The sequence below is a fragment of the Bos taurus genome, chromosome 7 (genome assembly GCF_002263795.3).
Source record: "Bos taurus isolate L1 Dominette 01449 registration number 42190680 breed Hereford chromosome 7, ARS-UCD2.0, whole genome shotgun sequence".
NCBI classification, from domain to species: Eukaryota; Metazoa; Chordata; class Mammalia; order Artiodactyla; family Bovidae; genus Bos; species Bos taurus.
The window spans coordinates 52,539,303-52,561,900 of NC_037334.1; the positions used below are offsets into that span (position 1 = coordinate 52,539,303).

The 22,598-nt window shown below is 37.6% G+C and overlaps 3 protein-coding genes across 3 annotated transcripts in view; 2 read left to right on the forward strand and 1 right to left on the reverse strand.

Moving 5' to 3' along the window:
• PCDHGB4 (protocadherin gamma subfamily B, 4) overlaps positions 1-22,598 on the forward strand; it is a 129,471-nt gene that overhangs the window by 69,893 nt on the left and 36,980 nt on the right. The gene's annotated exons all lie outside the window — the stretch shown is intronic.
• PCDHGA8 (protocadherin gamma subfamily A, 8) overlaps positions 1-22,598 on the forward strand; it is a 124,154-nt gene that overhangs the window by 64,576 nt on the left and 36,980 nt on the right.
• On the reverse strand, positions 1,676-2,402 carry LOC101902907 (large ribosomal subunit protein uL6-like; the record flags this gene model as incomplete). Its single annotated transcript, XM_059888853.1, has 1 exon — positions 1,676-2,402. A coding segment is annotated over one exon (618 nt), but the record flags the coding sequence as incomplete, so codon positions are not given.

Here is a 22,598-nt window from a genome sequence, read left to right on the forward strand (position 1 = left end):
TGCCTCTTGGAAGACATCTAGGTTGTTTCCAATTGGGGGTTATTACAAATAAAGCTGCTATGAACATTGTGTACAAGTTTTTGTGATATGTTGTATTTCTGTAGCTTATATGCCCAGAAGTGCAATTGCTGTATCAAATGGTAAGCCTATGGTTAGTTTCCAGAGGATTTGACCATTAGAGTCCCAACAGCAATTTATAAGAGATCCAGGTTTCCCCGTATTTTTTACCAGCATTTGATATTGTCACTGTTTTTGTATTTTATCTGTTTTAATAAGTGTATGATATTTCTTGGTTTTAATTTCTGTATTGGCTAATAATAATCTTTTCATATGCATATTTGCCATCAATTTAGTGAGAAGCCTGTTTTTGTGTTTTGCCAATTTTCTATTTGGATATTTTTATTACTGTTGAATTTTGAGAATTATTTTTATATTCTAGATATGAACTTTTGTCAGATACATGATTTGGAAATAGTGTCTTCCAGCCTATAGCTTATTTTTTCATCTTCTTCCTAGTCTCTTCCTAAAGCAAAAGTTTGAAATTTTAATGATGTGCAATTTATCTTATGGATCATACTTTTGGTGTCATATCTAAGAACTGTTCACATACCCTAAGTCCTGAAGATTTTTTTCTCCTATGTTTTTCTCTAACATAGGCATTTAGGTATTTATACAAGAAATGAAAAACATATTCTGTCTTTTAGATTGAAAATCCATTCTTTTCTTTTTTGGTCAAGCTATGTGGTTTCTGGGATCTTAGTTCCCCAAACAGGGATGGAACCCATACCCGCTTCAGTGGAAGCATGGAATCCTAACCCCTGGACCACCAGGGAATTGCTGAGAGTCAGTTTTTTAAACTATGCATGACCATTGGTCTCAGTACCATTTGTTGAAAAGACTACATTGAATCTCTTGCGCCTTTGTCAAAGAACACTTGACCTTGGGACTTTCCTGGGATCCAGTGCTTTCACCACTGTGGCCCAGGTTCAATCCCTGGTCAGGAACTAAGATCTCACAAGCCTCGGAGCCAAAACAAAAACAAACCACTTGGCCAAACAAAGTTGAAGGGAGGGGTATGCTGGGATTTAAGAAAGATGTCTTTTATTCCTCAGGAAATGGAAGGATGAAAGAGTTGGTAGGAACCATGTTAAGACCACAGAGGAGGCAGGCAGCCTTAGTGTGAAGTTACACCATGAAGAATACCACTGTATGTTAAATAGAGGAAGGAAAGAAATTGGTCTTTGTGACGTATTTATGCCTCTGGATCAAACTAATCATGACACCTACTTACTCCTGGACTTGAGTTATGTGAGCCAATAAATCTTTATGGCTTAAAAAAAAAAATTGGCCTTACTTTTGTAGGTCTGTTTCTCAGTTCTCTATTTCGTTTCATTGAACTGTGTGTCTTGATTACTGTGACTATTTTATAAGTCTTAAAGTGGGTTAGATTAATTTCTCCAACTTCTTTTTCAAGATTGTTTTAGCTATTCTAGGGCCTGTGCCTTTACATATAATTTTGGGATATGCTTGTCTATGTTACAAAAAACATTTGCTTGTATTTTGATAGGAGTCACAACTTAAAGTGGGGGGAACTGACATCTTTACTGAGTCTTCCAGTCCATAAATACTGTGTGTCTTTCTCTCCATTTGTTTACTCTGATTTCTTTCATCAGTGTTTTTTTTTTTTTCCTCAAATTAAGAGTTTTTATTGTCTCTTTAAAACATCACAACTGAGTCCATAGAACCATCTATCTTGTTGTTTCTGCAGCAGGATCACTGAGATCTTATTCATCAGCCTGCTGAACTGTTCCTTTTTCAGAAACATAGATACCATCCAAAAATTTTCTGATATCCTTGTTTTTAACTGTGGTGGCTTGCTGAATCAAAGCAGCTGAATTTGACACAAGTTCAATGTCATTTCCTTCAAGAATCAACTCATCTTTCTGGGCTTGAGATACTGAACAGGCAACCCCTGGCCTCATTCGAACCCTGCATATGTATTTTTCACCCCAAAAATTTCGGATTTCCACAAGAGAACCATTCTCCTGAATAACAACGTTGATGGGGAAGTGGGCATACACCGACCTCATCTTGTAACGGAAACCCAGTGTAACACTCTTGATCATGTTCTGTACTTGACTACAGATTGTGCGAACAGTGGCCAGTTCCTTTCTGTTTCCCCACCATTTGTCAACATGGAGCCTCTTCTTTTTCTTTCCAAGGAGACTGAGTTCTACATTGATGTGATTGAAGTCCCTCCGCAGGGTGCCTCTGGGGCCCTTCACAATAACTGTCCGTCCCTTCAAGTTAATGTCGACATTTTCTGGGATGTCGACAGTCTGGTTGCTGAGAATGGTCTTCGTTCTCGCAGTAGATGCGGCAAAGAGCTCATCAGTGTTTAAAAAGTTTCAGCCTACAAGTTCTGTGCATATTCTGTTAGTTATTCCTAAGAATTTTACTTTTTGAATAGTTGTTAACTGGTGTCAGGTTTTTAATTTCAGTTCCACGTGTTCAATGATAGTATATAGAAATAGAATACATTTTTATATGTTGATCTTGTATCCTACAGCCTTGCTGAAGTCACTTTCTGGTTCTAGGAGTTTTCTTGTAGATTCTTTGGAATTTTCCTATGTAGACAATCATATTATCTGCAAGAAGCACAGTATTACTTCTTTGTTTCCATCTGTATGTCTTTTCTTTCTTTTTCTAGCCTACTGCACTGTCTATCTAGAACTTCTAGTATGTTAAAAAATAAGGACAGACATCTTTGTCTTACCGGGGGGAATTTAGCCTTTTAAGTATAGTATTTGTTTTAGGTTTGTGTGGTTGCTCTTTATTACTCGAGGAAGAGCTCCCCTATTCCTTGCTTTCTTGGGGTGTTTTTTCCCATAAACGGGTATTAAATTTTGTCACATGCTTTTTCTGCATCAGTGTGTATGATCATGTGGTTTTTCTTCTTTGGCCTATTGATAAAGTGAATTATATTAACTCAAATATTGACTCAGCCTTGCATCCCTGAAATAAACTCCACTTGGTCATGAAGTGTAGTTCTTTTGACATATTGCTGAATTCTATTTTCTAATAATTTTTAAAGAGTTTTTGTACCTGTATTCATGAGGAGTATTGTTTTGTAGTTTTCTCTTTTGTGCTTTCTTTGTTTGCTTTTGATATCAGGGTAATAGTTACTTCATTAAAGGAAATGGAGAGTGTTTTCTGTTTTCTCAGAGACTAGGCAGAATTCATGTCCACTCTTCTTTAAAAATTTGGTAGAATTTTAGTGTGGGTTACTTAAAGTGACTCAGACTTCATGCAAATGAGAGAAGAGTTTTCATTGAAATACTTGGATTTCAGGGTCTGGATGGTTAGGAAATTAGGGAAAATCATATGCAGACCCTATAGCATGCTCAAGTGTGCCTGCTTTGAGCAGAGATTTGGTTTGTGTGTGTGTGTGGCTAAGAGGAAAACAGAAAAGTCAGACAATATGCCCATTAAACTATTATATCTATTGTATATTGATTATATGGCTTTCCTCATACTTGGAGAGAAACTGCTAAAGACCTGTTTTTCCCCAGCTTCTAGTTATCATTCTTGTCCGTAAGTGTCATTTCTGATGTCAATGACTTCAAAAGGTCATTTATTTTATCTGAATGAAAATAGTGGCATTAAGATTGTGGAAATTATGTAAAACCTGAAATAGTGTCTAATAGCAGCTGAGGATTGTAAAGCACCTTGACGTAATTACTCATGCGAGACAAACCTCTTATTTTCTGTTTAGCTGTGCATATTTAAAGGGTTGAAAATCATTTCTTTGACTATATTTTTTCACATAACTTTAGCATTTTCTAGATAATAACCATGACTGGATATTTCAGTTGAACAAAAGCAGTTGTAATCTGCCTTTTGTTTTTTAAGATCACTGGAAACTTGAATTTGATAAAAAATTTTATAATTTTGTGCTACTTGAAGTTTCTAAAATTATGTTGTATGAAACATGTATTGTGTAAATACTTGATGCTATGTTCATGAAATGATGCTTCTGAAATCAAAGCTTCTCTTACAACATGAAGTATCATTGTGTATACTCAGATATATAAATGGTTGCCTCCATAGATTGTCTACTTTTTAAAACTGGAAGTACAGAATTTTCTTCTGGAGCCTATTATACAGAGTGAAGTAAGCCAGAAAGAAAAACACCAATACAGTATACTAACACAAATATATGGAATTTAGAAAGATGGTAACAATAACCCTGTATACGAGACAGCAAAAGAGACACTGATGTATAGAACAGTCTTTTGGACTCTGTGGGAGAGGGAGAGGGTGGGATGATTTGGGAGAATGGCATTGAAACATGTATAATATTATATATGAAACAAGTCACCAGTCCAGGTTCGATGCACGATACTGGATGCTTGGGGCTGGTGCACTGGGACGACCCAGAGGGATGGTATGGGGAGGGAGGAGGGAGGAGGGTTCAGGATGGGGAACACGTGTATACCTGTGGCAGATTGATGTTGATATATGGCAAAACCAATACAATATTGTAAAGTTAAAAAATTAAAAAAAAATAAAATTAGAAAAAAACCCCAAAATTGTGTGTTCTTCAAAGTTGTAGCTGGAGAAAGTATGCTGTTGGAGAATCAGTTAGTGTGGGACAAGTTGATTAAAGAGCATCGATACTGCAACATGACTTTGTGCCAAGACTGAGCAATTTCATTGCATTCCTCCAAATGGGGTCAAAGCTCTACTTCTTGTTTAATTAGACTCCAAAACAAGGTCTAAAAATTGAATGCAGTTGGAGATTGCCCCAAAATCTAGTACATACTGTATTATACCACTTATACGTTGATTGCCTTTTCTCAATTGCTTCAAACATAACACTGTCAGTTGAGCTTGAATCAGACTTGAATGAATTAATTACTGTTGAAAAAAGATGCCCTGTGGAATTGTCTCTTTTTGATTAAAGCCTCATTTGACTTAAGTGGTGAAAGCTTTTTTATTTTTGTTTCAAATGCTACCTATAGTTGTTATCAGCACTTGTATTCTGCAGCTTGCTTTCCTAGGATTGGGAATTTGGGACTTGATGTGTAGTGAATCAGTAAGGGTATATTTTGCTTATTGGTATGCTGTGATCCAAGGGAATCTGAAATGTCTTACCAAAATAAAGATAAAATTAAAAACAAAAATTTGGTAGAATTCTCCAGTACAACCATCTGGGCCTAGAGATTTCTTTTGGGGAATTTTAAGCTCTGAATTCAGTTTCTCTACTAGCTATAGAACTATTTAGATAATCCAACATGCTGTGATTTATAGGGTCGCAAAGAGTTGGACATAACTGAGCGACTGAACTGAACTGATATTATACTGGGTAGCTTGTGGCATCTTTTAGTTTTGAGTAATTGGTCCATCTCATCCAGATTGTCAAGTTTATGTGTAAACAGTTGTTCGTAATATCCCCTTATTTTCTTTTTAATGTCTGTGAGGTCTGTAGTGATACCCATTGTTTCATTGTGGATATTGGTCTTGCTAGAGTTTGTCAGTTTTGTTTACCAATTTTATTGATTTTCAAATAACCAGCTTTTTGTGCCATCAAATTTCTCAATTTTTCTATTTTCAGTTCTATTGATGTATATTTTTCTTTTAAAACAGTTCTATTGAGATATAATTTACATATCATAAACCTCACTCATTTTGAGGGTGACAAGTTAGACCAGTTTTAGTACTTTGTACTGCTGTACAGCCATCTGCACTATCCAGTTTGAGAACATTTCCCTTGTGTCTGTTGGCAGTGAATTCTCACTCCCACACTGCACGCACCATGTGGCATGTGGGATCTTAGTTCCTCAACCAGGGATTGAACCTGTGCTCCCTGCAGTAGAAGTGCAGAGTCTTGACTGCTGGACTGACAAAAGAAGTCTCAAAATATGTAGTTTTTTGTGTGTGTTGGCTTTTTTTACTTGGCATAATATTTTTGAGGTCCATCCATATTGTAGTATGTATCAACACTTTATTCCTTTTATTGTGAATAGTATTTCATTGTATGGATATACCACATTCTGTTCATCCATTTATCCATTGATGGATATTTGAGTTGATTCCAGTTTGGGGCTATTGTGAAAAATGTTGCTGTGAACATCTGCTACAAAGCTTTGTATGAATACATGTTTTAATTGATCTTGGATACGTACCTTGGAGTTCAATTTGATTGATTTTTGCTATTGAATTTAGTATTTTTTGCTTTGTTTGCTTTGTGTTTATTTAGCTCTTTTTCTCATTTCTTGACCTGAGATTATAGGTTATTGATTTGAGAATTTTTATCTTTATTTTAGTGCTGTATAGTTCCCTCTCAGCAATGCTTTATGCACCCTATAAATTCTGATATGTTGTATTTTCATTTTCATTCAGTCAGTAAATTTTTAAATTTTATTTGAGACTTACTCTTTAACCCATGGATTATTCAGAACTGTGTTTTACATCCAAATGTCTGATTTTCCTATTGACTTTCTGTTACTGAATTTTAGTTTAATTCCAGGGTGTTCAAAGCATATATTATGAGTGATTTCAAATCTTTTTAAATTGTTGAGCTTTGTTTTAAGGTCGTGGATATGATCAGAATGTTCCATGGGTACTTGAATAGAATATGTATTCTGTTTTAGAGTGGAATGTTCTGTTAGTGTCAATTAGACTCTGTTAGTTGATGATGTTATTCACTTTTTCAATATCCTAGTTAGTAATCCTAACAATTGTTGAAAAAGAACTTTATCAATTGTTTACCTATATGTTCTTGTTAGCAGTTCCATCAGTTGTCAAATTGTTGAAGTCTCTACATATATTTTGGTGAATTTGTCTATTTTACCTTTCAGTTACAAGTTTCTGCTTCATGTGTTTTGAAGTTTTTTGGTTTGGTACATACACATTTAGGATGGCTGTGTCTTCTTGGTGGACTGATCCTCTTATTATGTAATGGCTGTCTTTGTCCCTTTTAATTTTCTCTGGGTAGATAGACAAATGAGATTTTAAAATTTTCTTGATACTTGATACATTGTCCTTTTTGTCATTTTGAAATGTCTCAGTTTATCTCTGTTAACACACACTGTTTTAAGGTCTACTTTTTTCTCATAGCCACTCGAGTTTTCTTATAGTTAGCATTGCATAGTATATCTTTTTCCATTCTTTTTATATAAAGTGTTTTTTCTGTAGAAGGACATAGTGAGCTTTTTTTATCCATCACTGATCTTTAGTTGGTATGTTAAGATTAGTTCCATTTAATGTAATAAGATTAGTTTCATTTAATGTAATATTGATATGATTATGTCTGTCATTGTGGTCTTTATTTTCTCCTCTATTTATTGTTTTTTTTCCTTATGAAACTTTAAAAAACTTTTATATTGGATTACAGTTGATTTTCCCTGTTGTATTAGTTTCGGGTAGTACAGCTGATTCAGTTATACATATATCCATTCTTTTTCAGATTCTTTCCCCCTGTAGGTTATTAAAGAATTTTTAGTAGATTTTCCTGTGCTATATGGTACAACCTTGTTGATTATCTCTTTTATATATAGTACTGTGTATATGTCAATCCCAACTCCTGATTCATCCCTCCCACGTTTCCCTTTTGGTAATCCTAAACTTGTTTTTGAACTCTGTGAGTCTGTTTCTGTTTTGAATGTAAGTTCATCTGTATCATTTTTTTTTAGATTCCACATATAAATTATATGATATTTATCTTTTTCAGATTTACCTTAGTATGATAATCTCTAGGTCCATCCATGTTGCTGCAAATGGCATTATTTAATTTTTTATGACTCATATTCCATACCACATCTTCCTTATCCATTCTTCCACCAGTGGACCTTGAGGTTGTTTCTATGTCCTGGTTATTGTAAATAGTGCTGCAGTGAACATTAGGGTACATGTATCCATGGGTTTTGATATAGCAGTCTGTGTGTATTTATAAACACACACACACGAGATTGTTTTAAGTTGCTGGTCTCTTAATTTAAAATGCATTTCTAATATCCTGCATTTATCCTCTCCTTTTCTCATGATTGCTTTTTTTTTTCATCCTTCAACATTATTTCTTCAAATATATTTTATTTCTGATTGCTGGTTTTGATAATCATATGTGTGGATGATTTCCTTCATTTCATGTATGCTTGCCTTTATCAGTAAGCTGCTTTCCCATTCTTCAATTTTCTTGTTTCTATTTGTGGCCTTTTCTTTTCCACTGAGAGAAGTGCCTTTAGCATGTGTTGTAAAGCTTATTTGCTGGTGCTAAATTCTGTCAGCTTTTGCTGTCTGTGAAGTTTTTGATTTCTCTTGTCAGGTCTGAAGAAGAGTCCTGCTGGGTGGAGTATTCTGGTTACAGTATTTTTCCTTTTTATTACTTTAAATATATCGTGCCACTTCCTTCTGGCCTGCAGAGTTTCTGCTGAAAAATCAACGGATAACCTAATGGGAGTTCCCTTGTATGTTATTTGTTGGTTTTCCCTTGTTGCTTTTAATATTTTCCCGTTGTCTTTAATTTTTGTGAGTTTGATCAATATGTGTCTTGGCATGTTCCTCCTTGGGTGTATGCTGTATGGGACTCTCTGTTCTTCCTGGACTTGAGTGAGTGTCTCCTTTCCCATGTCAAGGAAGTTTTCAGCTTAGAGTCTCTTCAACTATTTTCTTGGACCCTTTGTCTCTTTTCCTTCTGAGACTCCTATAATGTGAATGTTGGTGTGTTTAATGTTATCTCAGAGGTTTCTGAGACTGTCCTCATTTCTTTTCATTGTTTTTTCTTTATTCTGTTCCATGGCAGTGATTTCTAACCATCTATCTTTCAGATCACTTATTCGTTCCTCTGCTTCATGTATTCTTCTGTTGATTCCTTCTAGTGTATTTTTTTTTAAATTTCAGTTATTGTATTGTTTATCTCATTTTGTTTGTTTTTTAGATCTTCTGATTCATGGGGTCGCAAAAAGTCGGACGCGACTGAGCGACTGAACTGAACTGAACTCTATTAAAAATTTCTTGTGTTTTCTCAGTCTATGAGTCCATTCTTCTTCTGAGATCTTGGATCATCTTTACTGTCATTGCTCTGAATTCTTTCTCAATTAGACTGCCTATCTGTACTTCACTTAGTTCTTCTGGGGTTTTATTTTGTTCCTTCATCTGGAACATACTTCTCTGTTATCTCATTTTGTCTAACTTTCTGTGGTTGTCTTCTTTCCACAGGCTGCAGGATCATAGTTCCTCTTACTTCTGGTGTCTGCCCCATGGTGGGGGGAGGTGGGTCTTGTCTCTGTGGTGGGAAGGGCTGTGTCAGGGGGTGTGTTTAGCAGTGGCTATGAGCTCAGGAGCCTGAGCTGCTGCTGATGGGGTGTGTTCCCCCCAGCTGGTTGTTTGGCCCGAGGCATCCCAGCACTGGAGCTTTTAGGCTGTTGGTCAGCTCTTGGTGCCAAAATAGCAACCTCTGGGGGAGTCCATGCCAATCAGTATTTCCTGGGGCCTCTGCCACCAGTGCTCTTACCCCAACAGTGAGCCAAAGCCAACCCCACCTCCCCAGGAGACCTTCTAATATCTATGGATAGGTTCCAGTATCTATGGGTAGGTCTAGCCCAGTCTTCTGTGGAGTCACTGCTTTGTGCTGGGTCCCTGTGCATGTCGTATCTGTGTGCATCCACAAGAGTGGAATCTGTTTCCTTCAGTCCTGTGAAGCCCTGCTGTCCTTCAAAACCAAATGCTCTGGAGGCTCCTCCTCCCGATCCCAGACCCTCAGACTGGGGAGCCTCATGTGGAGATTAGAACTCTCACTCCTTTGGGTGATCCTCTGCAATACAGTCTTTTTTTCTTTTTTTTTTTTAGTTTGTGGGTCGCCCAGCTGGCCAGTATGGGATTTCTTTTTTTTGGTAGTGTCATGCAGTTTATGGGATCTCAGTTCCTTGACTAGGGATTGAACCCAGGCCACAGAAGTGAAAGCACCAAATCCTAACCTCTAGGCCACCGAGAGGACTCCCTGTAGGATTTCTTGAAAGTGCCCCTCCTAACATTTTGTTGTGGCTTCTTTGTCTTTGGATGTAAAAACTCTTTTTTGGTAGATCCATCCTTTTCTGTCGACGGTTGTTCAGCAGTTGTTTGTGATTTTGGTGTTTACGTGAGAGAAGGTGAGTTTGAGTTCTTCTGCTCCACCATTTTGTCCAGGATTGAGGGGCTGCTTTTAGTCTGGATGCTTGCTGCTGCTTTTCTCAGTGTGTGCTGGCTGTTATCCCCTTGATGTGTGTGGCAGGTATGGCAGCCCTGTACATGTTCCTGATATAGCAGGTGGGATGGCAGTAATTGGTGCTTTTTGCCAGTTAGTTAGTTCTTTCTTTGATTGTTTCCTGTCTTCTTTTATATTATTGTTTAGTATTCTGTTTTGTCTCAGACACTACTTTATTTGGTATCCTCCTTGATGTTCAAGTGTTTTTCTAAGGTTTACACTATACATCTTTAACTTATGTCAATAAATATAATAGAATTTGAGTAATATTATGCCAGTGTAACAGTATACTTCCATTTCCCTCCTTTTCTTTTATTGGTACCATTGTTGCCCTATGTTTTACTGCTGCACTATTTTGAGCCCCACACTGTTATTTTTGCTTTAAATAATTATCTTTTAAAGAAATTTAAAAATGAAAAGTCTTTAATATGCAACTTGCATTTTTATCATTTCTGTCATTGATTCCTTACACAGATCCATGTTTCCAGTGGTGTCACTTTTTCTTTTGACTAAAGAACTTCCTTTAATGTTTCCTGCAGTATAGATCTGGTTGCAGATTTTCCGGGTTTTTATTTGAAAAAAATCTTTATTTCACCTTCATTTTGTAAAGTACTTTTGGTGGATATAGAATTCTGGGTTGCCAATTTATTTCTTTTAATATTTTAAAGATATAGTTCCTCTTTCTTCTGCCTTGCACTATTTTTGATGCAGAGTCTATTTTTGATGCAGATCTTTCGTTTGTTCTCTTTAATTTCCACTGGCTGCTTCTAAATTACTCTCTTTATCAATGGATTTCAGAAATTTGATTTTGATGAACCTTGGTGTGTTTTTCTTTATAGTGAATTTTTTGTGGTGTATTTAATCCTACTTCTTGATTCTGTGGGTCTATAATTTCCTTTGAATTTAGGAAGTTTGGGGCTATATTCAAATACTATTTATCTGCACCCCCCCCACCCACACACACACATACAAAATTAGAGAACTCAGACTTCACTTATATTAGGCCACTTGATATTTTCCCACAGCATCCTGAAGGGCTGTTTATCTTTTTCAGTCATTTTCCCTCTGAAAATTGCCTCCAGGTTTAAAAAAAAAAAAAAAAGGATTCTGGGGCTCATCTCAATGCTTCCCTTCTCTCAGTCTTGCACTCCTTTTGTGCCAATGTCTAAAGGCATTTTTCTACATATTTTTATAAATTTTCTATTTGCTTAAAGTCATATAGCTAGTTCCACATTGTCAGAAGAAGAGCTTTGCACTTTGCTTTTTGCATTAACAATATATTCTGGAAGTCATTCTTTATCATTTTACAAAGATCTTTTTTTGTCGCTTCACAAAACTCGATTGTATTTGTTTGTATCATAGTCTATTCAACCAACAAAGGTTTTCCATTTAAGTAGTTTCCAGTCTTTTTGCAGTTATAAATAACACTGTAATGAATAACCTGGTGCATATGTATTTTCATAATTTTTGAGGTGTATATTTAGGGTAAATTTCTAACACTGTGATTGCTAAGTCATAGGGTAAGTACATATGTGATTCTGTTAGATATAACTATTTCCCTACATACAGATTGTACCATTTTGCATTCCAGTAGATGAGAATGCTTATTTTTCCTAGCCTCATCTACAGAATGTTGCCAACCTTTTTAATTTTTGCTAATCTAATCAGTTTTTTTAAATCTCAAAATCACTTTGATTAGAATAGGTCTCATTACTGTTGAAGTTAAATACCTTTTCATATGTTTAAGAGGCAGTTTATTTCTTTTAAAAATTGTGTGCTCATTTTTTCATCTCATTTTTCTATTTTGAATTTTTTGAGTGTTTTGTCCTGAATTTTTAAAAAGTTATTTATACGTTTAGCAATATTAGCCCTTTGCCCAAGAAATAAGTTGTAAATATTTTCTCCCAGTATGTCATTTTCTTTCAATTTTGTTTATGGTATTTTTGTATAGGAACATTTCCCCCCTGCATTTTTATGTAATCAAATGAGTTAGTCTTTTCCTATATGCATTTAGGTTTTCAGTAATAGTTAGAAAGCTTTGTCCACACTCAGGTTATAGAAAAATCCATTAGTTTTCTTTTAGTACTTGTATGTTTTTATTTGTACATTTAGATCCTTGATCTATATGGACTTTATTCTTGTGTGTGCTGAGGTATGGAACTAATTTTATCTTTTTTTCCTCCCCTAAATGGCTATCCAGTTTCCCAGTACTTTTTATTAAAAACTTCATACATAAAAAAATAAAAATAAAAACTTCATACATGTCTCAGTGATTTGAGACTACATCTTGATTATGTACTAAGCTTCTGTATTGCCAGAAAGTTTTAAAGATCAGAAAGTTACACTTCTTTCTCACTCAGCTATCAATATATATTTAAGTCAATTACTTCGTTTAGAAAAAATAACTCATACAAGACTACCTGTTTCAAAAAATGTGTAATAATTTTGGTAACAATATACTAGCATACTGGGGGAAAATTAAACAAATCTCATCTCTCTAAAGAGACGTAAGTCCTCTTGGGATATTTTCATGTGGACAAATTTCCTGGCACATTTAAGTTCTGTGGTATAATAAACAGTAATCGTACTAATTGATCAAGACTAGAAGAGAAGGTCATTCAAATTGAAGGAGAGGTAGACCTGTTTGTTTTCCCTTAAACTTTGATTTCTAAATCACTGGTCGTAGTTCCAAACTATTAATGAAATACTTTCTTATTCTTAAGGTTCATAGATCATCTTTTCAAATCAAATATGCAAAATATTTTTCACATAAACTTCAGATGAACATCACAGAAATATTAAGGCTAAACCATTCAGCTTCCTCCAAATCCTTGAATATCCCACCTGTCCAAATTGTGATACATGTTGATCTGTTGATTATCTGTTCTTACATAATTGCTCCTTAAATTATCCCTTAATTTGACTTTGAGGATGTTCCTCAAATAGGCAAATTAGATTGAATTCAAAGATTACTAGATGGTCCAGTGATTAAGACTTTGCCTTCCAGTGCAGGGGGACCGTGTTCAATCCTTGGTCAGAGAGTTAAGGTCCCACATGCCTCAGGGGCAAAAAGTGAAAATTGCTCATTTGTGTCCAGCTCTTTGCCACGCCATGGATTGTAGCCTGCCAGGCTCCTCTGTCCGTGGAATTCTTCAGGCCAGAATACTGGAGTGGGTAGCCATTCCCTTCTCTAGGGAATCTTCCTAACTCAGGGATGGAACCCAGGTCTCCCACATTGCATGCAGATTCTTTACCATCTGAGCCACCAGGGAAGGCCCAGGGGCAAAAAAACTAAAATATAAAAAAGAAGCATTGTTGAAACAAATTCAATAAACTTTTAAAATGGTCCATATCCAAAAAAATCTTTAAAAAAATTAAATTGATTGTGGCAATCATTAAAAAAAAAAAAGATTGTTGTTGTTCAGTTGCTAAGTCATGTTCCGACTCTTTGCAATCCCATGGACTGCAGCACGCCAGGCTTCCCTGTCCTTCACTGTCTCCCCGAGTTTGCTCAGACTCATGTCCATTGAGTTGGTGATGCCATCCAACCATCCCCTCCTCTATCACCCCCTTCTCCTCCTGCCCTCAGTTTTTCCCGGCATCAGGGTCTTTTCCAATGAGTTGGCTTTTTTCATCAGATGGCCACAGTATTGGAGCTTCCCCAACAGTCCTTCCAATGAATATTCAGGTTGATTTCCTTTAGGATTGACTGGTTTGATCTCCTTGCAGTCCAGGGGACTCTCAGGAGTCTTCTCCAGCTCCACAATTTGAAAGCATCAATTCTTCAGCAGTCAGCCTTCTTTATGGTTCCAACTTTCACATCTATACATGACTACTGGAAAAACTATAGCTTTGACTAGACAGACTTTTGTTGGCAAAGTGATGTCTCTGCTTTTAATATGCTGTCTAGGTTTGTCATAGCTTTTCTTCCAAGGAGCAAACATCTTTTAATTTCATGGCTGCAATCACCATCTGCAGTGATTTTGGAGGCCAAGAAAACAAAGTCTGTCATGATATCCATGTTTCCCCATCTATTTGCCATGAAGTGATGGGACTGAATGCTCTGATCTTAGTTTTTTGAATGTTGAGCTGTAAGCCAGTTTTTCACTCATCTTTTTCACCTTCATCAAGAGGCCTTTTAGTTCCTCTTCACTTTCTGCCATAAGGGTGGTATCATCTGCATATCTGAGGTTATTGATATTTCTCTTGGCAATCTTTCTTTCATCTTGTGATTCATCCAGTCCAGCATTTCACATGATGTACTCTGCATATAAGTTCAATAAGCAGGGTGACAATATACAGCCTTGATGTAATCCTTTCCCAATTTTGAACCAGTCTGTTGTTCCATGTCTGGTTCTAACTGTTGCCTCTTGACCTGGTTACAGGTTTCTCAGGAGGCAGGTAAGGTGGTCTCTTATTCCCGTCTCTTAAGAATTTTCTAGATTGTTGTGATCCACACAGTCAAAGGTTTCAGTATAGTCACTGAAGTGGAAGTAGATGTTTTTCTGGATTTCTCTTGCTTTTTCTATGACCCAAATTGTTGGCAAATTGATCTGTGGTTCCTCTGCCTTTTCTAAACCCCACTTGTACATATGGAAATTCTCAGTTCACATACAGTTGAAGCCTAGCTTGAAGGATTTTGAGCATTACCTTGCTAGCATGTGAAATGAGCAAGATCGTGCAGTAGTTTGAGCATTCTTTGGCATTGCTCTTCTTTGGGATTGGGATGAAAACTGACATTTTCCAGTCCTGTGGTCACTGCTGAGTTTTCCAAATTTGCTTGCATTCTAAGGGCAGCATGTTCACAGCATCATCTTTTAGGATTTGAATTAGCTCAGCTAGTATTCCATCACCTCCACTAGTTTTGTTCATAGTAATCCTTCCTAAGGCCCACTTGACTTCACACTGCAGGATGTCTGGCTTGAGGTGAGTGACCACACCATCGTGGTTATCCAGGTCATTAAGACCTTTTTTGTACAGTTCTTCTGTGTAGTCTTGCCACCTCTTCTTAATCTCTTTTGCTTCTATTTTAGGTCCATATCATTTCTGACCTTTATTGTGCCCATCTTTGTATGAAATGTCCCCTTGCTATCTCTAATTTTCTTGAAGACATCTCTAGTCTTTCCCATTCTGTTGTTTTCCTCTATTTCTTTGCATTGTTCACTTAAGAATGCCTTTTTATCTCTCCTTACTATTCTCTGGAACTCTGCATTCAGATGCGTATATCTTTTCTTTTCTCTACCTTTCGCTTCACTTTTCTCGGCTATTTGTAAGGCCTCCTCAGACAACCATTTTGCCTTGTTGCATTTCTTAATTTTGGAAATGGTTTTGGTCACCACCTGCTGTACAATGTTACAAATCTCTGTCCATAGTTCTTCAGTCACTCTGTCTATCAGATCTAAACCCTTGAATCTATTTGTCACTTCCACTGTATAATCATAAGGGATTTGATTTAGGTCATACCAGAATGATCAAGTGGTTTTCCGTACCTTCTTCAATTTAAGCCTGAATTTTGCAATAAGGAGCTCATGATCTGAACCACAGTCAGCTCTTGGTCTTTTTTTTGCTGATCCTGTGGAGCTTTGGCTGCAAAGAATATAATCAATCTGATTTTGGTATGACCATCTGATGTCCATGTGTAGAGTCATTTCTTCCGTTTTTGGAAGAGAGTGTTTGCTATGACCAGTGCATTCTCTTGGCAAAACTGTTAGCCTTTGCCCTGCTTCATTTTGTACTCCAAGGCCAAACTTGCCTGTTATTCCAGGTATCTCTTGACTTCCTACTTTTGCATTCGTCTCCTGTGATGAAAAGGACATCTTTTGGTGTTAGTTCTAGGAGGTCTTGTAGGTCTTCATAGAACCATTCAACTTCAGTTTCTTCGGCATTAGTGGTTGGGGCGTAAACTTGGATTACTGTAATGTTGAATGGTTTGCCTTGGAAACAAACAGAGACCATTTAGTAATTTTTGAGATCACGCCCAAGTGCTGCATTTCAGACTCTTTTGTTGACTATGAGGGTTAATAGTAAAAAAAAAAAAAAAAAAGATTACTAGATAATATTTGGGTTTTTAGAGGATAATACCTATGTTTTTCCTTGAATTCATTAATTTAATAGTACCATAAGTTTTTCTGATATTGATCCTTTTAGAGTAAATAATATTAGGTAGTAACCTAATATTTTAAAACATAATACTAGGCAATACTTCTCTGTGCCAGGCAAGGCCATTTTCATGGAAATGTGAATTGTGCAGTCATACTGGTCCCCATCCTTTGAAGAGCCCAGCATTTGGTTTAATGCTCTGCTGTCAACATTTTGAAACTGTAGTACATTTTATTTTTAATTAAAACATTTTTTATTATATTTTTTGACTGCACTGGATCCTTTTGTACATGGGCCTTCTCTAGTCACAGTGAGCCGTTACTCTTTGCTGCGGTGCTTGGGCTTCTTACTGCAGTGGCTTCTGTTGCAGAGCACGGGCTCAGTAGTTGTGGTACTTAGTTGTGGGGTCAACTAAGCCCCCCCCCCCTCCGCCCCCGCATGTAGAATCTCCCTGGACCAGGGATTGAACTCATGTTCCCTACATTGGCAGGTTGATTCTCAACCATTGGACCACCAGGGAAGCCCTGTAGTAATCTTTTTTCTTAATATATCTATTTTATTGAAGTATAGTTGACTTACAATGTTTCAGGTGCACAGCAAGGTGATTCTTGACACATATATTATTTTTGAAATTACTTTCCTTTATAGGTTATTACAAGATATTGACTATATTTCCCTATGCTATATAGTAAACTTTTGTTGCTTGTTATATATCTTTTAAAATTAGAAATCTAGCATTCTACTCATACTAAGTCAAACAAGTGGATTCAAAATGTCATAAATTTTTGTTAGGCAAAAATTAATAAATTTTCTAAAATACATATATTATACATATTATTTATATATGTGTATACAAAAGCTTTTCTACTGCATCTTGATAGAGGCTTGAAAAAGAGCATAAAAAAGAGATGGAGAAATTGGAAAACATAAGCTAAATGAAATGGTAGCACTGAATACTGAATATGAAATAGAAAAAGTGAAACAAACTAGATAAAAGTTAAAGATCAAAAAAAAAAAAAAGTTAAAGATCATCATATCGTCCAGTTGTTTTTAAACATGGCTGCTCATTAGAAACATATCTGGAGCTCTGGAGAAAAAGCAATACCTGGGCATTTACATTTTTCAAAAAATTTCAAGATTTTCTGGTATGCATCTGGATTTTAAAGTGATTACAGGTTTTGCTATTAAATAGTAGTTTTGGTGATATAGGGTTCTTTTATTTTTCTTTTCACCAATCATGATACAGTGGTATTATGTGAGTAATAGTTACATAATCATAATAGTGAAAGATGTTTATCAGTTTTCACAATTGTCAGACAAAAAATAAAAGATAATTACAATTGCAAGTCATAATGGGAACATGATTAACCTAACAATATAAAATAATTACATACAATTTGGGGGGGTCAAGCAGTGATATGGTAAGTGGAGTGCATACATGCACGTTTTCATCCACCAGCCAGTCTATGTCTTTTGGTTGGTGTGTTTAATCTATTTACATTTCAGGTAATTATCCATATGTAGATCCTATTACCATTTTCTTAATTGTTTGGGGTTTATTCTCTGTAGGTCTTTTCCTTCTTTTGTGTTTCCTGCCTAGAGAAGTTCCTTTAGCATTCATTGTAAAAGCTGGTTTGGTGGTGCTGAATTCTCTTGACTTTTGCTTGTCTGGAAAGTTTTTTATTTCTCCATCATATGTGAATGAGAGTCTTGCTGGGTATCGTGTTCTTGGTTTTAGGTTCTTCCCTTTCATTACTTTCAATATATCGTGCCATTCCCTTCTGGCTTGTAGAGTTTCTGTTGAAAAATCAGCTGATAGCCTGATGGAAGTTTCCTTGTATGTTATTTGTCTTTTTGTTGTTGTTGCTTTTAATATTTTATCTTTGTCTTTGATTTTTGTCAGTTTGATTACTATATGTCTTGGTGTGTTCCTCCTTGGGTTTATACTGCTTGGGATTCTCTATGCTTCCTGGACTTGGTTGACTATTTCCTTTCCCATGTTAGGGAAATTGAAAGTCGCTTAGTCATGTCCAACTCTTTGTGACCCCATGGACTGTACAGTGTGTGGAATTCTCCAGGCCAGAATACCGAGTGGGTAGCTTTTCTCTTCTCCAGGGGATCTTCCCAACCCAGGGATTGAACCCAGATCTCATGCATTGCAGGTGGATTCTTTATCAGCTGAGACACAAGGGAAGCCCAAGAATACTGGAGTGGGTAGCCTATCCCTTCTACAGGGGATCTTCCCGACCCAGGAATCGAACCTGGGTCTCCTGCATTGCAGGTGGATTCTTTACCAACTGACCTATCAGGGAAGCCCAATTCCCATGTTAGGGAAGTTTTCAGCTATTATCTCTTCAAATGTTTTCTCAGGTCCTTTCTTTCTTCTCCTTCTGGGACTCCTATAATGTGAATGTTGATATGTTTAATGTTGTCCCAGCAGTCTCTTAGGCTGTCTTCATTTCTTTTCATCCTATTTTCTGTATTCTGTTCTATGGCAGTGATTTCCACCATCCTGTTCTCTAGGTCATTTATGCATTCTTCTGCCTCAGTTATTCTGCTATTGATTCCTTTTAGTGTATTGTTCATCTCTGTTTATTTGTTCTTTAGTTCTTATAGGTCTTTGGTAAACATCTTCCCCATTGTTTTCCTGAGATCCTGAATCATCTTTACTAACAATATTCTGAGTTCTTTTTCTGGAAGGTTGTGTGTCTCTACTTTATTTCGTTTTTCTGGGGTTTTGTCTTGTCCCTTCATCTGGGACATAACTTTGTGCTTTTCCATTGTGATCAACTTTCTGTAATATGGCTTTTCTTTTAGTTGCTGCGGGACTGTGCTTCTTGCTTCTTCTGTCTGCCCTCTGATGGATGAGGCTAAGAGGCTTGTGTAAGCTTCCTGATGGGAGGGACTGGCAATGGGAAAAACGGGGTCTTGCTCTGGTGGACAGGGCTTTGCTCAGTAAAGCTTTAATCCAATTATCTGCTGATGGATGGGGTTGCACTCCCTCGCTGTTGGTTGTTTGGCCTGAGGCGACCCAGCCCTGGGGTCTGCAGGCTCTATGGTTGGGTTAATGGTGAACTCCAAGAGGGTTTATGCCAAGGGGGACTTTCCCAGCTTGATGCTGCCTATACCCCAACCCTGTGGTGAGCCCCTGCCAGTCCACGCTTCCACAGGAGACCCTCCAACACTAGAGGTAGTTTTGGTTTTGTCTTCTGTGGAGTCACTGCTCCTCTCCTATGGGTCTTGTTGCATGCAAGATTTTGTTTGTACCCTCCGAGATTGGAGTCTGTGTTTCCCCCAGTCCTGTGAAAGTCCTATAATCAAATCCCATTGGCCTTCAAAGCCAGATTCCCTGGGGATCCCCAGGCTGGGAAGCCTGACATGGGGTTCAGAACCTACACAACAATGGGAGAACTTCTTTGGTATTATTTTTCTCCAATTTGTGGGTCACCCACTGACGGGGTATGGGATTTGATTTTATCGTGATTGTGCCCCTCCTATCATCTGGCTGCAGCATCTTCTTTGTCTTTGGATGTGCAGTATCTTTTTTTGGTGGGTTCTAGTACCCTCCTGTCAGTGGTGGTTCAACAGGTAGTTGCACTTTCCTCCTGTAGTAATTTTTAAACAAGGAGTTCCCTTGTTTTCATTTTGCACTGGTCCTGCAAATTATGTAGCCAGTCCTGGTACCAAGCAATGTATTTAGTAAGGAGAGTATATAATTTAATAGATATTTTTGAAAGATTCTTTAGGTTTCCACATGTGAAATGGAGTTTAGGGAAAGTGAAAGAGGAAGTAAGAAGACCAGAGGGGAAGCTGACAGCATTTAAGGTGGTGGTGGTAAAGGGGAAAGTAATCAATATATTCAAAGTATAGTTTGGAGGTAGTAAGGATTGACATGAACTGGTAATGAATAAATGTAGGAATATAGAGAAAGATGTTAAGAATGACCTGAGAATTTTTTTTTTTTTTTCTTTGCCTGCATGTGTCTTCCTTGAGCCCTGAGGGCGTTCTCTAGTTGTGGCAAGTGGGCTGAGTTGCCTGGTAGCATGTGGGATTTTAGTTCCTGGGCCAGGGATTGAATCCACTTCCCCTGTGTTGCAATACAGATTCTCAAGCATTGGACCACCAGGGAAGTCCCAAGAATGACCTGAGAATTTATTTTTGGGGGGCATGTTTGCTTTTTCTTTCCCTCTTCCCACCCCCCCGCCCCCACACACCCTTAAACCTAAGGAAGCAGGTTCTGAGAAGACAGTACAGTGGCCTTGGCCTCCGGGGATCCAAGGGCCACATGTGTGGCCCAAAGGAAAGTGGCAGGAGAGGTGGGCCAGGGTGCGCTGGGTGGGTGGTGGTAGCAATAACAGGAGTATCGACACGTTGCAGTTTGTGTGGGCGTGCTGGACTGGTTCAACCGCAGTGTTCTACGGGCAACCGGCCAGCAAAATCCACATCTTCCACCTCAGACCACTTGGTCAAGGCGTGGTTCATGAGCATCTTCAGGTCTGCTAGCTCAGTTGGGTTCTTAATCAGGCATTTATTTACAAATTCCTGGAAGTCCTGGGTGAACATGCCTGTTGGGCAGCTTGGGAGAAGGCTCATTGATGATGTAGTCCAGCTGCTCAAAGATCGCCATGGCTGGCTGGCTGTCCATCCTGTGACTGCTGATGGGGCTTCCAGGGTGACCCGAGAATTTCTGACTAGAAGTGGCCCTTATTAGATGAGGAAAGTTGGAGAGAAAACATTTTTTGAGGCTGTGGTTAATAGTTGGGTTTGACACTATGCTAAGTGAAAGAAGCCAGATACAAAGGCTGTGCATTTGTTTTTCTATTGCAGTGTAGTTGATTTGCAGTGTTGTGTTCATTTCTGTGCATAGCAGAGTGACTCAGTTTTACACGTATACATTCTTTTTTGTATTCTTTTCTATTATGGTTTGTCTCAGGAGATTGGATATAGTTCCCTGTGATGTACACATAGGACCTTATTGTTGATCCATTCTAAATGTAGTAGTTTGCATCTGCCAACCCCAAACTCCAGATGGTCCCTATCCCTCCTCCCTCCCCCTTGGCAACGGCTAGTCTGCTCTCTATGTCTGCAAGTCTGTTTCTGCTTTGTAGATAAGTTCATTCATGTCTTATTTTTTATTTGTTTTTATTTGATATGTGAGATCTTAGTTCCCCAATCAGGGATCAAACTCACGTCCCTTGCATTGGGAGTGCAGAGTCTTAACCACTAGACCACCAGAAAAGTCCCATTTGTGCTGCATTGTAGATTCCACATATAAGTGACATCATAGGGTATTTGTCTTTCTCTGACTTACTTCAATTATTATGAAAATTTCTAGTTGCATCCCTGTTGCTGCAGATGACATTACTGTGTTCTTTTTTATGGCCGAGTAATATTCTATTGTATATATGTACCACATCTTCTTTATCCATTCTTCTGTCGATGGACATTTAGGTTGTTTGCATGTCTTGACTATTGTGAATAGTGCTGCTGTATCTTTTAAATTTAGTTTTGTCTGAATATATGCCCAGGAGTGGAATTGCTGGGTCATGATGGTCACAGTTTTAATTTTCTGAGAAATCTCTTTACTGTTTTCCATAGTGGCTACACCAACTTACATTCCTGCCAACAGTGTGTTATTTGTAGACTTTTTAAAAAATTTATTTATTTATGGCTTCTCTGGGTCGTCTTTGCAGTGCGTGGGCTTCTCGTTGTGATGGCTTCTCTTGTTGCAGAGCACTGGCTCTAGAGCACAGACTCAGTCATTGCAGTGCTTGGGCTTAGTTGCTCCTTGGTTTTTGGGATCCCCCCAGACCAGAGGTTGAACCTGTGTGCCCTGCATTGCCAGGCAGATTCTTAACCACTGGACCACCAGGGAAGTCCTGTAGACTTTTTAATCATGGTCATTTTGATGTGTGTGACTTGGTATTTCATCTATAATTCCTTTTTTGTGTGTGAAATTTCTAGAGAAAGCAAAACTATATAATAAGTAGATCAGTGGCTATCTGAAGCTTTGGATGGGAACAAGAATTGACTGCAGACAGGCATAAAGGATTTTGGGGGTTGACGGCAGTATTCTAAAACTGGATTGTCGTGTTGGTTTTGTAACTATATTAAATTGCTAAAATCACTGATCGTCCATGTGAGCTCTATGATAAGTACAGAGTTGTGAAAAGATTAACACAAAAGATTGAGAGGACTTCCCTGGCAGTCCAGTGGTTAAGACTTTCCACTTCCAATGCAGGGGCTGTGGGTTCCA